General features: G+C 33.7%; 1 protein-coding gene across 11 annotated transcripts in view; it reads right to left on the bottom strand.

The window, feature by feature from the left end:
• Nucleotides 1-18563, bottom strand: part of TSC22D1 (TSC22 domain family member 1) — a 150179-nt gene that overhangs the window by 116872 nt on the left and 14744 nt on the right. For 2 of the 11 annotated variants that reach the window (XR_012487755.1, XR_012487756.1), the window contains exon 3: nt 16978-17182. The exons of 7 other annotated variants lie outside the window; for them this stretch is intronic. Coding sequence is in view for 1 of the 4 variants with exons in the window: in XM_074299150.1 (XP_074155251.1) it covers nt 17140-17182 (43 nt within the window). In the remaining 3 variants the exon portion in view is untranslated. Of the gene's footprint in view, nt 1-906; nt 4905-10850; nt 17183-18563 lie in introns of those variants that run through there. 2 more of the 11 variants (XR_012487754.1, XM_074299150.1) reach the window with 2 other exon arrangements.

The following is an 18563-nucleotide window of genomic DNA, read 5'->3' as shown; positions in this document are numbered from 1 at the left end:
CTAGACGATTTCCTCACTTGGAATATTTACTGGAAAACATTTAGCTACATGCCCCTTAGCAGAATTCTTATTCCAAGAAAATAGATTAAAGAAAAGCAGAAAAGCTAATAAAGTTAACTAAAATGGCATTTATAATTTTAACAGAATACTGATTTTTAAAAAAACATTTCTGGATTAGCTATTATCCATCATACAAACTGTGCACTTCAAATAAGTTTACAACACGATATAGAAGAGGGCATAGAAATGAAAGAGGCTTTAGAATCCATCTAGTCCAACACCTTCCTTTTACAACTGAGAAAATTTAGGCCAAGACAAATGGTTTGCCCATAGTCAGTCAGATAGCAAATGGTAGAATCAAAGTTTGAACAGAAAACTAAAGATCTTTTTAACCTCAATTTTTGGGTGCACATATGATATGAAGTAACTCAAAAACCTATCATTTTCATACACTGACTTCATAAAAACACCTAATATTTGCACAATTGGAATCTAAAAGCTACTAAACTATGATTACTCTGAAATGGTTCAAATTTCCAGAAATATAACACTTAAATAGAATTAATCATGTTAATATTGACATAATCATCTATTCATCAAAGACACTGCCATTCCCTGTGATCAAGGCAATAAGAGTTTTGGCAGTTTTTTGGTAAATAATTGAAATATAATTAAATCTGTTCTATGCAGCCAGTATAACTGGATCATAACTGGATCATAGAATAAAACCTAAGACTGGAAAGGTAGGAAGGATTCAGGTTATAGAGTTTTAAATTCCTTTTATCTGAGACTAGAAGAAATAAGGAGCCATAGGAGTAATATGATCTGACTTATCAAGGAAGGAAAAAACACTTTAGCAACTATGTGGGGAATGGTTGAGAATGCCAAAAAAAAAAAAAAAAAAAAAAAAAAAAAAAAGAAAGAAAGAAAGAAAAAGAAACCCTTGAGGCAGGAAGATCAATTAGGAGGCTATAGAATTGATCTAATTAAGAGGTGATAAAGACCCAAAAATAGGGTGGTAGTGGGGTAGTTGTTTGAGTATAAAGAAATCATAAGATTTGAAAATGCTTCATATTTGTAATCAACTCTTACTAACTGCATGATTCTGAACATCATTTAATCTAAGTCTCTGTTTCCCATCTATAAGACAAATGATAAATTATATAAACTACATAAGCAATCATTTTAGATCACTATCCTGGGCATCACACTAATCACACTATATAAATGTATGTGAATGTGTATGTGTAAACTACATAAGCCTATTATAGGCTTAAACTGAGTTCAAGTACCAATTACACATACCCAATTACTTTATTTAGAAATGACAAAACTGAAAAACTGCTACAAAATTTTGCTACTTGGCCAAATGTTAATAAACTCTTGACTAAACAAGAAAGTAGAAGCAGCTAAATTTAGTCTGTTATTTGGAAGCTAGCCAAAAGAATAGCATTCATATGTAATCAAATTCTAGGGAAATTTGACAATCTGCAAAACTGCACCTAGTCTTTTTTAGGATGTTGTACATTATAGAAATCACCCATCCCCACCATTATCTCCACCCCACAGCACCACTTCCTACTGCTAATCTGTTCCAGTATCATTTACGAATTTGAAAACGAAATCTTCTTAATCCAAAATTGGTATATGCAGTTTAATAAAGGTTATTCCTTTGGCAAAGCCTCAATGTATGCTTTCTTTTCTTGAAATTTGGATTTAGAAAATCTGGAACAAGCAATTCCCATAATTATAAGCCTGACTGAAAACTCAATAATCAAGACATGAGAGCCAAAAGAAGTAAAGAAAATATATACATACATTAGAGAATGGAAAGAGGGAAGGAAGAATATATTTTAAAATGTTTGCAGCAATTTTTTTTAAAATGTAAGATAATCATAGACCAGTAAGAAAACAGCAAGATAGATGTCATATCAAGCGATCAAAGTAAAAAGAGCAATTGAGTCAAATCACTTGTCTTTATTACATATTAAATAAAAATACTTGATTTTGATTAACGTGACTGAATTCTACCAATTATACATTTTATATAAGGGGGAAAAAAGCAACAAATTTTTTTAATGTTCATAGTGTTAACCAACTCTCAACTTCAAAAATACAAATGGAAGCACAATTTATCACTTTTTGATATAAATTATAATTTGGAGACATATACATATATCATATCCTATGCCAATTGTTTTGAAGCTGGAAAGAAATTAAAGGATAAAATAAATCCTCTCTTTTTTTTAAGGCAAGGAAGCTGAGGCTCACTTAGGTTCATCTCATAAGTAGCAGAAGCAGGGATTCAAACTTATACCCTTTGATTCCAAATTTAGCACACAATCCACAATGCTAAGGGGAAAAAAAAAAAAAAAAAAGACACCCAAAATGATAACTATTGCTACTTTGTGCTATTATGTACAGGTCCCTTCTCTATCATGCCAGGATTATATACCTTGATTTACAGCAGCAGAAGCAACTAGCAGAAGGCATTATTCTTTATATATATTCTTTTTTTTCTAGTTCATCATATCCCCCAGATTTTAAAAAGATAAAAAGCAATGGTATTGCTATAACATTCAAGAATAAAATCTAAATGCTTTTGTTTAAATGTTCTTTAAAAATCATTCTAATGATTCTGCTATTCTTTAAAACATTTTTAGAATTCTAATGTTTTTGGAGTTTATTTCAGAAGTAATGCATGGACACAAGAAAACTCATTTTTTTTATAGCCAACTATTTTTTCAGCAAAACAAATCTTAAAACATTACTATCCAGGTTGATTAATCATTTAAAATCACCTTGCTAGTCTGCTATGATTGCTCTGGAAAGTCATATTACCAGGCTAATAACAGGGAGATTTTTTTTTTTTAATTCAAAACTTAATCATCAGCATCTGTATGTTACCAACAAAGCCCAGGACAAAGAGATATAAAAAAAGAAATGCCATTTAAAATCACTGTATGGAGCAGCTAGGTGGTGTAGAGCACCAGTCCTGAAGTCAAGATGACCCGAGTTCAAATTCGGCCTCAGACACTTCCTAACTGTGGGACCCCAAGCAAATCACTTAACCTCAATTACCTCAGCAAAAAAATAAAATAAAAAATAAAATCACTGAATAATATAAAACATTTAGGAATCTGCCTGTCAAGACAAACTCCAGAAACTATTTTAAATACAATTAAAAAACATTTTTCACACAAATAGTTAGATCTAAACAACTGGGAAAATATCAAGTGCTCATGGGTAGGCCAAGCTAATATAATAAAAATGACCAATCTACCTAAATTAATCTACTTTATTCAATGCACATCAAATTGCTGAAAAATTACTCTATACAGCTAAAAAAAATAGTAAAATTCACCTGGAAGAACAAAAGGTCAAGAATATCAAGGGAGGGGAGAGGGGGCAGCTAGGTGGCGCAGTGGATAGAGCACCAGCCCTGAATTCAGGAGGACCTGAGTTCAAATCTATTCTCAAACACTTAACACTTCCTAGCTGTGTGACCCTGGGCAAGTCACTTAACCCCAGCCTCAGAAAAAAGGGGGGGGGGGAGAATATCAAGGAAATTAATGGAAGGAAAAACTCAAAGGCAGGTAGGTGGCTTATTGATAACTAAAACTATCTTCTAAAGTAGTGGTCATCAAGACCATTTGGTACTGGTCAAAAAAATTGAGTAGTAGAGCAGTGTAATAAGTTAGGTACACAAGATACAGCACTCAATGGTTGTAATAATGTAGTGTTTGATAAACCCAAAGACTCCAATTTCTAGGATAAAAACTCACTATTTAACAAAAATTGCTGGAAAAACTGAAAAATAGTGAGCCAGAGACTGGGTGCTAACCAACATCTAACACCTTATACCAAGATAAAGTTGAAATGGGTTCATGATTTAGACATAAAGAGTGATAGTATAAATAAATTAGGAGAACAAGGGATAGACTATCTCTCAGATCTGTAGAGAGAACATTATGAAATGCAAAATGGATAAATTTTAAAGGGTTTGCACAAACAAAACCCATGCAGCCAAGATTAGAAGGGAAGCAGAAAGCTGGGAGACAATTTTTATAGTGTTTCTGAGAAAGGTCTCATTTCTAATATATATATTAAGAATTGATTCAAGCTTATAAGAGTAAAAGGCATTCCCCAATGGTTAAAGGATATGAAAAGGCAATTTTCAGATGAAGGAAATTAAAGCCATTTCTAGTTATATGAAAAGAAGCTCTAAATTACTATTTATTAGATATTTGCAGATAAGACAACCCTGAAGCATCAATTCATACCTCTCATATTGGTTAAGATAATAAGAAAGAATGTTGATAAATGTTGGAGAGGATATGGGAAAACTGGAGCATTAATGCATTGTTGGTGGAGTTGTAAACTGATCCAACTATATTCTGTTGAGCAATTTCGAATTATATCCAAGGGGCAGCAGTCTCACTACTAGATCTGTATCCCAAAAGAGATCATAAGAGAGGAGAAAAAATCCACATGTACAAGAATGTTTTTGAAATGGCAAGGAATTGGAAGCTGAGTGGATGTCCCTAAGTTGGGGGATGGGTGAATAAGTTATGGTATATGAAGATAATGGAATATTGTTGTTTTATAAGAAATGATGAGCAGGCCTGGAGAGACATTCACTGATGTTGAATGAAGTGAGCAGAGAACCAAAAGAACATTATACACAGTAACAACAAGATTATGTGATAATCACCTGTGACAGACTTGGCTCTTCTCATCAATTCAATGATCCAAGGCAATTCCAATAAACATGAGATGAAAAATGTCATCTGTATCCAGAGGGAGAACTATGGAGACTGAATATTGATTGAAGTAGTATTTTCACTTTTGTTATTGTTCTTGTTTTTTTCCTCATGGTTTTTTCCTCTTTTGGTCTGATTTTTCTTGCATATGAAAAATACGGAAATATGTTTAAAAAACATATTTAACCTATATCAGATTGCCTGCTGTCTTGAGGAAGAGGGAGGTAAAAGAAGAATGGTGAAAAATTTGGAATATAAAGTCTTTCAAAAATGAATATTATGAAACAGCTAGAGGCCTTGGTGTCAGGAGATTCAAATCCAGCCTCAAACATTTAACAGTTCCTACCTGTTTGATCCTGGGCAAGTCACTTAACCCAAATTGTCTCACAAGAATAACAAAAATAAATGCTGAAACTTATTTTTTACATGTATTTGGAAAAATCAAATACTATTGACAAAATTATTATGACAGCACTTAATACCACTTTTCATCCTTTTTCATATTCTTATTAAAATGTTAGAATGGATAGAGGGCCAGCCATGGTTTCAAAAAGAACTGATGGCTCTGTGGACAGAGCCACTTGGGCTCAGGGAGTTTCCAATCTGGACTCTGGACCAAATCACTGTCTACCCAAGTTTCTTCAATTTTACCCATGAAGATCCTAACAGGACCATCTTCATAAATGAGATACTACGTGTAAAGAGCTTAGCACAGTTTGGGGCTTATAGGAAATGCTTAATAAATACAAGTTTCCCCAAAGAAGACATCCATCAGTTAGGGAATGGCTAAAGAAACTGTTGTACATCGCTGTAACAAAATATTACCAGCACCATTAGAAATGATGTGTGATAGATACATAGAAGCATGTAAAAACTGTCAAAAACAATTTCAAAATTTAAGTCTTTAACAAGAACTATATGAATTGATGCAAAGTGAAGTGCAAAGCCAAGAAATACTATACATTACTAATAACTACAAGGTAAATAGAAAGAGCTACACACCAAATTAAAAAAAAAATCAAAAATAAAACATAAAATTATAAAGATCAAATGAGACTCAAATAAAGATATATAAGAAGATACCTCTAACCCAATTTTTCATGGAGGTAGGAAGTCTACAGGAGTCATAAATTATGACAATTATACTCGTCATATAGGATTGCTCTCTGGGAGGAGAAAAGGAAGGATATACGGGATACCATGGCATAAGAAATAGAAAACATCAATAAAAACATTTTTTAAAATGCTAACTTCCTTTTCTTCCTTCATGTCTTGTCTCTGATATACTATTAGTTGTGTGATCATGGGCAAAACTAACTCTTCAGTGCCCTCGACAAAGTTATAGAAGATTTAATAATCTGCACTGGTTGGAGTAGCATACACAATAAAGTTCCCACATGGGGAAAATAAAATCATAGGCCCAAACAACCAAAAAAAAAAAAAATCATTTCTGTTTTCCTTATTGTCTTTAGTAGAAAGTAACTTTTACTGGTGAGTATTTTGATACATCTTGTTAAAGACCACAGCCACCATCTGTCAATGATATTCCATACAGTCAAGATTTAACATGAACCACACAAAGATTTTAAGCAGTATAAAACTCATCTGTGCTTTAAGCAAATACAATGTTCCAAGAATCCATTTAGCATAAATACCTCTTTTTCAAGCACTTCAACAAAAAAAAAAAGAAATTAAAGACATTAAAGACAATTGCACTAAAAGAAAACTTCAATTTTTAAATTTTTACAATAGAACTTATTTCCTTATAGTTCTTTTAAAAATTTTATAAAATATTTCAATGTTTATCAATTTGTGTCTAATGATTAAAGTATTCTGTTTAAAGTTATCTGAAACTATTTACATGTTTTAGACATGTATTTCTGATGAAAAATGAAAGATACTATACCAGTTCCATTTAGTATTCAAAAATCAAAGCATTACCCTTTCCATACATCATGGTGGTAAAGTAGAAAACACAGGATATAGGAATGAAACCCATGTTTACTATGTCAGCTCAAGCAAGTTATTTAGTGCCTGAGAACTTCAATTTCTTCATCTGAGAATGGAGCATTTTTCTCAGGAATCTGCTGGGAGATCCAGATATGATCAAATGCTTTAAAAGCCTTAAAGCATGAGGTAAATTTAAGCTACTATTTTCATGGATATACTTATTAGTTAAATAAACCATTTTATAGTATTAACTAAATTAGCTGTTATACAATGAAAAATATGCAAATTTCATCTTATAAACACTAGTAATTTTTAACATTACTTCATTTTTGCTTAAAAGGGCCTCGATTTCTTTGTAATTTTTAAAAATAATTTAGTATTCCTCAGAATTTTTGATGCTAAGTTGTAATAGCAGCTGGATTAAAACAGATAACAAAATTTGCAGATTTGTTTGGAGTCCTCAAAACAAGTCAGTGTGGAAAAAAAATACATCTATCTTCTACATTTTTAAACTACTGACCACTTCTCTCAATATCACTAAAACTAGCTATTGATTTTGATACTCATTAAGTATAAAGGGCTAGAACTGAGCAAATGCACTTGGATAATGGAGCACATGAGACTAATTGCCAATTGGACAAATCTCTATTAACATGTTTGAAGGATGACCCTCCCCAACTATTCTGTGCTGGCCAGACCGGTTGGTTTGGACAAAGAAGGGGAAGTGACATGAGTGGGTGGAATAGGAAGAGGAAATTGAGGCATTCTCCTGGCAGTGGCGAGAGGAAGGAGGTATGGGGATTGCTAGATCTAATCCCCTGACAGCAACCGCAAAAGACCTAAAATAAAGACTTTTGCTTATCCTGACTCCAGCTGATTCTAAGAGATCCAGGGTCTCAACAATTAAGCAGTTTCATTTATTTTCTTAATTGTCTAATAAATAAAATCCCACCATAAATACTTCCCTATCAAAGCTATTTACTTTTTCATTTGTTCAAATAAAACTATGTTCTGAACCTATAATAATCTAAACGGCTATAAAGCAGATTATTATTATTGACCTACTAAAATGTTAAGGACTGGAAACTGAGTAGACACCCCTCAGTTGGGAACAGCTAAATAAGTTATGATATATGAATGTAATGGAATATTATTGTTCTATAAGAAATGTTGAGCGGGCTGATTTCAGAAAAGCCCTCTGGAAAGTATTAAGTGAACTGATGTCAAGTGAAATAAGCAGAACCAAGAGAATATTGTACACAGCAACAAGATTATGTGATGATCCACTGTGATGGACTTTGGTTCTTTTCAACAATGAGGTGACTCAAAGCAATTCCAATGGACTGGTGATGAAAAGTGCAATCCACATCCAGGGAAAGAACTATTAAGACTGAATATAGATCAAGTACTTTTTTTGTTATTTGGGGGATTTTTTTTTTTTGCTTTTAATCTGATTTTTTTTTTCTCAGCATGACAAAGATGGAAATTTCTGTATGTTTATTCTATATCAGATTTCTTCCTGTCTTGGGGAGGAGGGAAGGAAAAAAAAGAGGGAGAAAAATTTGGAACACAAGGTTTTGTAAAGGTGAACACTGAAAACTACTTTTGCATGTATTTGGAAAAATAAAACACCATTTAAAAAAACCAAAACAAAATAGATATTTTGCTAGCCTCTGTTTAGTCTAAATCTTAAAGCAGCCTTTGAGTTTTAAATTTGACAATTTTTTTTCTCATCCTTTCTCAAAATGTTTAAAATAAAAAACACCTTAAAATTTAATTTTATCAAAGTATTTCATCTTAATTTCAACAATAACTTAGTTTCCAATATTACAATGTGGTGCTTAACAAAGTATTATCTTTCATATAACAATTTTCCCCTACAAGATACCATATATACATGAAATGACCTATATAATGTTCCAATGGAGCAAACTGGCACCAGTGGAAATGATAGTGGAACTAGCTGCTTTGGAGGTGTGCTCTCTATGAGAAACAACAAGGCAGCCACCAGAGTGTGCTCACTCTATGCCTTTGTTAGAGATATTAAAAACAAAAACACAATCTGAGGCCAACTACATACAGGAACTATACTATATACAAGAACAAGAACAAAAGGGCTCTGAATCAGAAGACTCAGGTGTGAATCTCAGCTGTGAGATTTCTCTGTCAATCTCTCTGGACCTGTTTTCTTGAGGATGAAATGAGTGTTCTTTTAAAAATCAAATGAAATTGTGTGCAACAGTGTACTTTACAAAACACAATCAACAAATTTTCATTATTACAAAATTGCTTAGACTACAAATGTGTAGGTGAGCGTAATGGTTTTATGATTTCTCAATGGACTCATTATCAAAGCTATAATTTAGTAGCCTCTAAGGCCAACTAATGCCACATTACTGTTATAAACACCTGGATTTAATTATCCCAGACTCTGTCTCTTACTATGTTCTATGACCTTGAGGCCATTTCATTAAAACTCAGTTCTGAGCCAAAAATAAAGGTCAGATAATCATCTGTAAGTTATTCAAGAAAGGAGCTTCTTACTCAGGGTTAGACAAACTTTAGCAATCTATGACACTGAGATTAGACTAAATTGTGGCAAGTTCCTTGCAGATGTAAATCTCTCTGCATTTAGAAGGTATACTTTGAAAACCAAGAACTAGAATAATAGACAATGTTTCAAATAAGCTATAAAGTTAAGACACCTGATATTTTGATGAAGGTTGGCAAACATGCTTTGTAGGCTTAAAAAGTTATTGTGCAGAAATGCAGTCAGAAAAGCAGACATGGGATGGAGAGGAGCTTTTTTTGAATAATGCCAGCTGTATCCAGTTATATGTAAGCTCCTTGAAGGCGGGGATTTTGTGTCTCTGAATCCTCAAAGACCAACCCAATTATTTAGACAGTCTGGGCCTTGAGGAAACACTGTTTGAAATAAAATGAATTTGTTCATTTCTTGGCTTACTTTTTGTTTGCTGAGACTTCCTAGAAGTCTCCTCTCCAAAGTAGTTTTTCCTTCCTGAGACTTTTATAAATCTTATGAATTAAAAAAAAAAAAAAAAAGTAAAATTTGTAAAAATTAACATGATGACGAAATTCAGTGCTTTAAAATGATGGCACAAATGACTGATATGAAAAAGGATGTTTACAAAACAATTTTAATTAATTCGAGTTAATTTATAAACTGTTCTCTCTAGTTCTTCACACAAGTCTTAACTATACAATATATGCTGTTCTGAATTTTCAAGAATATTCCATGGGAAAGGAGGATATCAAATCTTAAAAAACTTGAATTTAAAAAAAGATCTAGAAAATCTGAGAATAAGCTGATGACATATTTCTGTCATGTAAGAGGATGCCTGATTTTAGAAAGACGTATCAAACCAAAGCTGGCCCACTGGGTGATAAATGGAATGTATAGACAACTTAAAATTTTGCACTGATGAAAAGTAGCATGTTTTGAGAAATTATAAACCCCAAGAGCATTGAAATGCAGCTAATAACCAAGTGGATATGTTTCAATGGAATCCACTTTAATCATAAGCTGTGAAAACAGACAGAAATACAGAAGTCAGAATAACAATTCAAAAGTATTAGAAAAGGATTATAGCATAAAAATACCACAGTAAAATAAAACAGATTACCTGATATAAGGTCTCTTAATAGTCATCTCAACTGTTATGGAAACTTCAAGCATTAACTGACTGAAAAGCAAAATTAGGTCACATTCATGATTCTCTAAATCAATCTTGTCTTCTCCCATCTTGAGCCTACTTAAGATTGTAGATAATGTCTAAATAAGGCATCAACCACTATATGGATTCCTGTCTTGGTCCTTCCCCTTTGGGGGGGAAAAAAAAACAACAACACTGAGGGCTATCTCCTTTCCCCACTTCCTCCAAGAAAGGAGGCTTCTTCAAAAAAGAGGCAAAGAGAAAAGGAAACAAGTTACAATCAAAAGATAACCTCAACCAGTAGCAACTTTCGGGGCATAAGCTTCTGAACTTTGTAAAAACTTGGTCCACAGCTGAGAGAACAGCTACCAGGCCATCACCCAATAAACTTTCTACTTTGAGAGGACCTGCCAGAATTTTGAGTGTCATTCTCAACAGGATGAGCTGAAGGATTTTAGTGGAAAAACATTTTAAAAAAAAAAAAAAAAGTAAATTTTCTTAGTAACACACTCTGGCCTCCCTGGGTGATAAATGGAATGTATAGACAACTTAAAATTTTGCACTGATGAAAAGTAGCATCTTTTGAGAAATCATAGACCTCAGGAGGATTGAAATACAGGTATTAACCAAGTGGATACGTTTCAATGGAATCCACTTTAATCCACTATACTGGATTAAATATGTAGTCAATCATCACTATAGAAAATTAACTGGTGTATTCTATAGCACTGCCTTTTGGGGCTTTCATTTTTTCTCTCCATGCCCAGCTAAACTTCCCCTCTATCCCTGGGTCTACTTCAGGTATGTTATTTTTTTCTCCAACCCTGCACATGATGTCAAATGAATCCTTCTAGAAATTAGTTCTACCTAAATAGTTTCTGATTTTCTGATTTTTGTACAAGGAAGAGTTCAAAGCATGGTGGGATAACATGCAAGAGGAAAAGGATGAGGAAGCTAATATCTTTTTAAATGGGATTAAAAAAAAAAAAAAAACCAACAACTTGTAGGACTTGAATAAGATCATATGACTGCCTCACGACCAGTCTAAAGTTCAAAAGTGTCATCAAGATATAAAAAACAAAACAGATTTTTCAGTCACAAGTCTTGAAAATCACTGTCTTAAAGGAGTTATGATCTGCATTGGTGGGAGAAGCAGCATGCTGACAAAAACATATCTTTGACAATAAAGGAAATCCAAGAGGATTGACTATGGAACAGATCACAGGACTTAAGAGCTCTGCAATAAAGCTTTCAGATATCTGAAGTCTTCATTTCCGAGGCTGTATTCCAGAGTTTAAATAATCACAAGCTTGGTCTCAGAGTCAATGGGACATCATTTTAAGTTCAGCTCTCATTTCAAATATTTTTCATTTACTTTAATTCATAACCACAGACTAAACTCTTAATTCTAGTAATCCAACTGATTAAGACCAGCTCATATTCTTGCATCACTTTGCTGTTACAAAACACTATATAAATATACATGTATATGCATATAAAAAATAAAATTTATGTTTTATAACCCAGTGGATTGGACAGAAGTATTATCCCCACTTTATATAAAAGGGAACTGAGGTGACAAGTGACAAGTCAAGCCCATACCTAAAATATGCATACCTTTCGATACATTACTAAATATCCAACAAGTAGTTATCTTTCACTTGAAAATCTCCAATTATACAGAATTCAATTACGTGAGGCTGAGTATTTCATGTAGGGAAGTTCTAATCATTAGAAAAATTTTCCATAAATTGAAGCCAAATCTGCTTCCTGGTAACTTCCACCCAATTATCCTGAAACTGTTTCCCAGAGACAAGTGAAACAAAAACAAATTTACCTTCCACATGACAATCTTCAGTGATCATGTTTTTTCCTAAGTCTTTGAAGGTTTGGGGTAAAATAAGTTTTCACATGACAGTTTCAAGCACCTTTACCATCTGGCTTAAAATCCAACTTTACATTATCTTTTGACAAATGGTAACATCCAAAACTAAATACAATCTTCTAGAGAGTGGTGACAAGGAAGGATCCTATACTTATGCTCCTATATATTAATGCAGCTTAGGATTGCCTTAATTTGGAACTATGCTCAAAAAGTTATCCAACTGTATATGTTGCTGCTGGGCTAATATCCCAAATAGATCTTAAAGAGGAAAAAGGAACCTGTATGGGCAAGAATGTTTGTGGCAGCCCTCTTTGTAGTGGCCAGAAACTGAAAACTATGTGGATGCCCATCAATTGGAGAATGGCTGAATAAATTATAGTATATGAATATCATGGAATATTATTGTTCTGTAAGAAATGACCAGCAGGATGATTTCAGAAAGGCCTGGAGAGACTTACATGAACTGATGCTGAGTGAAATGAGTAGGACCAGGAGATCACTGTATACTTCAACAACAATACTATATGATGATCAATTCTGATGGATGTGGCCATTTTCAACAATGAGATGAACCAAATCAGCTCCAATAGAGCAGTAATGAACTGAACCAGTTACATCCAGCAAAAGAACTCTGGGAGATGACTATGAACCACTACATAGAATTTCCAATCCTTATAATTTTTGTCCGCCTGCATTTTTGATTTCCTTCACAGGCTAATTGTACACTGTTCAAAGTCCAATTCTTTTTGAACAGCAAAACAACGGTTTGGTCATGTATACATATACTGTATTTAATTTATATTTTAACATATTGAACATGTATTGGTCAACCTGCTATCTTGGGGGGGGGGGAATTAGAACAAAAGGTTTGGCAATTGTCAATGTTGTAAAATTACCCATGCATATATCTGGTAAATAAAAACTATTTAAAAAAAAAAAAGATTGGGTTGCCTTTTTGTTTCATTAATCAAACTTCTGATTTACACCGAGTTTGAAATTTAAAAAAAAAAAAAAAAAAAATAGGTCTTTTTGACATTAGCCTTCTAATCACATCTGCCCCTTTTAAGATTTAAAAAAAAAAAAAAAACTGCACAAAGGCTAGTCTTTACATTCCATTATATTCCTATTATATTTCAATCACCATTTCACATCATTGAAATCTTGTATTGCACAGGAAAAGGACCAAGGACAGAGCAAAGAAACAATCCATTTCAGACCACTTCAAGTTGATATTTAAAGTCTTGTCACTGTCACCAAATTAAAGAAACACAAGAAAGGATCAAGCTAGGAAACTGTGGTGGAATAAGGATGCAAGCCTCACTATTTTTTTGGAAAACTATACTATTATTAAGAATAATTACTTCAATATCAGATTTCTGGGTCATATGGGTCCTCAGTCCAAAATACCAATGAAATACCAAGATTGTTGACGTCTAGGACTGTCTTTTGTCTTTCTTTGTATCCCTAGCACCCAGCACAAGTGCCTGACATACAGTATGGTCTTAAATGCTACTGACTGATTGGCCTATCTTCTTCAGGCTTTTATGATTATCCTTCCCGACTACCTTTTTTATACTTCAGTCAACTCATACCAACTATATCTCTGTTTTCCTTTAGATGATCTGCAACTTTTGATTCTCTGGACACTAAAAGTATTCTATGTTTCATAATAATGTACAGTGAAAGAGTACTGGTGCTAAAAGAAATGAACTTTTGTTGCAGAAAGAAGCTTAGGATTATTAAATTTCCCAAAAGCAATTTAGCCTATTTTTCTCCTCCTATATAATTCTGTACCCAGTTCACTATCCCATCTGAAGCATCCATCTAAAATATATTTACAATGGATCACCTCTACTATATGAATTACATAGAATGATGATAGTTGATATTTTTAAGTATCATAATATCTGCTAAGCATTTAACATGCCTGATCTCACAAGATCATATCAAGTCTTTGAGGTCAATGACTACAAGCAGTAACATACTGTACCAATGAGGAAGTTAAGCTCAAAGTTCAGTGACTTACCATGATCATGTAGCTAGTTAAGTAAAGAAGGTGGGATCTGAACTTGAGCCTCTCCAGCACTCACTCCACTACATGACACTGCCTATAAACTCAAAAGCATATGCTCTCATCACCTAGTTAATGTTGCACACAAAAGAAAACAAACAACGTGCAAAGCAACTTAAAAGGCTTGATGTTTCATCTGAATGAGCTTAAATTAAGGTTATACAATGATTTTTGGAACACTTTCTAAGTGTCATGTAAATCAATAATAGATTGAATTTGGGTGGATTCCTATACACTACTGATCTCAATATGAAAATGACTGCCAGTACAAGGCTACTACAACCATGACTAAACTATTCCTTTAATATAAAAGGAATTAAGTTATCATGTTCTACATAGGGAAAGAATGGAAGTCCAAAATTAATACTCTGAGATACTACAGAACCGCTCCTGTACACCAAGGCTTTGCAAACTAAAACATTAATATATATTATATTCCTAGTAACATATCATCCTAAAATTTAAAAATAGATATTCCTCCCCCCAAAATATTTGTTTTATAGCCATTCAAATATTCGTGAATATTTACAGTATCAGTGGCATATCTACTTAATCAGAGATGGCTTCTTTACTTGATAGAGACTTCAATAGACACTGAAGTCTAAGCAATCTGAGCAAAATCAGGGAGTCTGAGTCTTGCTATCACTAAATTAAAAATCCCACTTGAATATAAACAAAAAGGTATGTTGCTTTTTGGGGAGACTGGAGGGGAGGAGAATATTAACATGCCTTCCGAGGGCATCAAATGTCCTTGAGTATAGGACATATGGCTCTCTACTGGAATTTGCACAACTCTGCTGCCATCTACAGCACGTATTTCTAAAATTTTCTGGGAAGCAAAAGGGGGAAAGAGGGGGAAAGGGAGGGAGAGAGAATGAATGAGTCCTGGCAAAAGACCCACAATGACAAGACAATTAGTTACATAGGTCGACTCAGGAAGCTACTACATGCATCTGCATCATTGACAAGAAAGTACTTTTATGACATAGTGCCTATTAATACACAGCAAGATAAATTAACAATAATGAAGGACAAGAGGAGAGGAACAAATAATTATATCAACCACACTTTACTACATTCATTTAGAAACTTAACATGCTTATATTTTTAAAGCTAAGTACATGAATTTATATGTTTATATTATTCATGATATTTTCCAGGGGCCTTTTTATCAATCAAGAATCATTCTTCCCTAAAGAACAGCAAATGGGAGCCATTATGCCATGGGTCTCTTGTTCAGAGAAAAGGGAGAAGGCAAATCTTCCATGCTGCTAGTTACTAAACAAAATATTAGGGAGATACTTCTGTCAGTTGGTGCTCAAAACAACAAGAATATAAACCCAGAGATGACTCACACTAAATTCAAACATTTTATTATAACCAAAGCAAAACAGCAAGAACCATGATTTTTTTACAAGAGTGCTGAACCTGGAATCAGAAAGACCCAAGTTCAAATCCAGCCTTAAGGCATTTACTAGTTGTATGACCCTTAGTAAATCACTGAACTTTTTTGTCTCAGTTTTGTCATCTATAAAATGGGAATACCACCACCACCTATATCAAGAATAGTTGTGAAGATCAAATGAGTCAAGCCCTTAGCAGAATGCCTAGTACATGTTAAATATGTAATAAATGTACTTTCTGTTACTCCCTTCTTCTCTTATTAAATTTTGTAGCTATGTGTGTACACATCTTCTCCCTCAATAGAATTCAAGCTACTAGAAAAAAGGGACTCTTGTCACTTCTGACTCTGAATCACTAGTTGCTGGCAAATAAATGCTAATTTTGATTGAATACTACACTATGGAGTTGAGCCATATATCATATATTGCCCTTTTGAAACTCCTTGGCTGCCCTTCAAATTCAATTTAAGCAGATTTCACTTTTATTTTTTTAAAAAATTTTTATTTAAAAAATCTACTGCTTTTGTTTTACATGGGTTGCAAACTGTTTTTCCTGGGCCCTGCAAGCCAAAAAAAAAGATTTTGCTCTTACTAAAACAACAGAACTATTGAGTTAAACTTCAAAGACATTAATACCACCAAACATTTCTCTTATTCAGGAAAAAACCTTGAGATCTGCTAAAATAAAAGTCACCTATTGGCTTCTTAAATTATCACTGTTTTAGTAGGAATGAATCAGAAAAGTCTGAATTACATGGCTAGCAATTCTAAGAGGCATTTATTTTATTTCAATTCAATGAAGTCTGGTGAATAATGACATCAATGAATGGGCCAACTAGCTATTTCAACCTTCAAGTCCCACAATGATAAAAAGAATTCTCAATAAAATGGAAAGTAAGATTCATTATAGTTTAGTAAATGTTTGCTTTTAACCAAACAGCCACAGATCATATAGATTGTCTAATCTTACATATGTTGTTATAAGAAAAACTGAAAGAATAGAGGCTATGCATGGCTAAAGACAAAAGTCCTCCTTAAAAATAACACCTGGGTTTTTTAAATGTAAATTTTTGAACAACTTCTTTCTAAAAACTTTCTTATTTGTGGAAATATTTCAGCAGATCTGTGGTTTCATCAATGGGGTGAGTGAGTCCCTCCACTGATTCAGATCACAACTCCTCCACACCTAAGTAGATGATTTCATGAGTTGCTGTGGCCAAAGACTTCTCACCTGCTGCCCCACGTTTTGGTGATGAATCTCTCCAAGCTTAGCCAGGTGGGTCCTCAGAGGACAGTCCCGTCGTACTAGAAGCTTTTCCCGACCTGACAGGGCTTGCACTCTGCTTGCATAGCCTTCAGGAACTCAGGGTCTCTTCCACCTGCCATGAGTCCATTAAAAGCCTAGTCCTTTAGTGGACTTTTGTCGGAACTCACCTCTGAAATCATAATGGAAATCAATGGGGAAATAATTCAGTATGCAAATTTTAGCTTTATACACTTTTCAGGAACATCTCTGCATACAAGGTCCTCCTTACCCAGCTTGATTTTGCCACTAATCAAGTACACATCTACATGATATCAACATATTCAGATGAAAACTGAAAAATTTAAGCAAATTCCTTAGTTTTATCTACTTGCTGCTAAATATCTTGATATTTTAAACACCCAGTCTATTTGATTTCATTGTTCCAATTGTCATATGAACATTTACTATCACAGATGTAAACTTACTCTGTTTAAAAAAAAAAAAAAACCTAATGACCTCATCTACATTTAAGTCTTACTTTTGAGGCATTAAGATATGTGAACAGGGGGGAAAAAAGCTGGTCTGAAAGACCTCAGGAACTAGTCATAATTAAACAACTCATTTAACTCTCTGTGCCTTAAGTTTCCTCAGCTGTAAAATTGGATGCAATGAACTCCAAGATCCTCTTCATCTCTATCTATCATAAGAGTAGTCACATGTCACTACTCTTATTTCCACACTGGGGGGGGGGGGGGGGGGAGAGGGGGGAATGGCCTGCTATTTAAATCAACCCAATCTTGTATTTGAAGAGAAATTGCATTTAATTGCTCAATACCTGTTATCTTAAGTATGGCAACTATCAGTTAACAAACAAAAATTATTATCTCCCTTTAAATTATCATAGGGTCATAGATCTCAGCTAAAAGGGATCTCAAAAGACAACAAATCCAAGTGTCCCATTTTACAGATTTAGTCCAAGCTAACCTCAGCCAATGTCGTACAGACAAGGCATAAACCTGGGATTTGAACCCTGAGTATCTGACTTCAGATCATAACCCAACTAAGTCAACTTTCTCAAGATGTTTGTGAAATGAAGCAAAGATAAGTTTTTTTTTAAAGAAACAAAAAGAAATCCACACAATTCTGCAGACTCAAAACTACAAAGTTCTACTTAATATGTATGTTACCACAAGATAGTACCTTTAGAGATATTAAATCTGTAAGCACTAATAGCTGCATTGAGAATCAAAGCTATTTACAAGTAATTGTTTATTCCTGTTAGGTGACATATTACCTTCTTTAGAATTGGTTCCTTTGGCAGCACAAATATAAGTTCATAGCTACAAGCTTTAATTGTCCTGCACACTCTCTACATTTTACAAAAGTCACTTTTAATACAAAGTAGAGTTTCCTACACTTGTAGGGGGCTGCATCTGACTGCCCTTCAAAGGGTCCTGATTAATAAGTGTTAGTGTACCTACAACTACAGCTCCCTGCTCTTACTATAAACTATTATGTTGGACAAGGATTTAAATGTACAACTCAAAGATTATTGATATTCCTTGTTTCCC

The sequence above is a fragment of the Sminthopsis crassicaudata genome, chromosome 3 (genome assembly GCF_048593235.1).
Source record: "Sminthopsis crassicaudata isolate SCR6 chromosome 3, ASM4859323v1, whole genome shotgun sequence".
Taxonomy (NCBI): Eukaryota; Metazoa; Chordata; class Mammalia; order Dasyuromorphia; family Dasyuridae; genus Sminthopsis; species Sminthopsis crassicaudata.
Note: the sequence above shows the minus strand (reverse complement) of the source record. Positions and strands in the feature narration are given on the sequence as shown.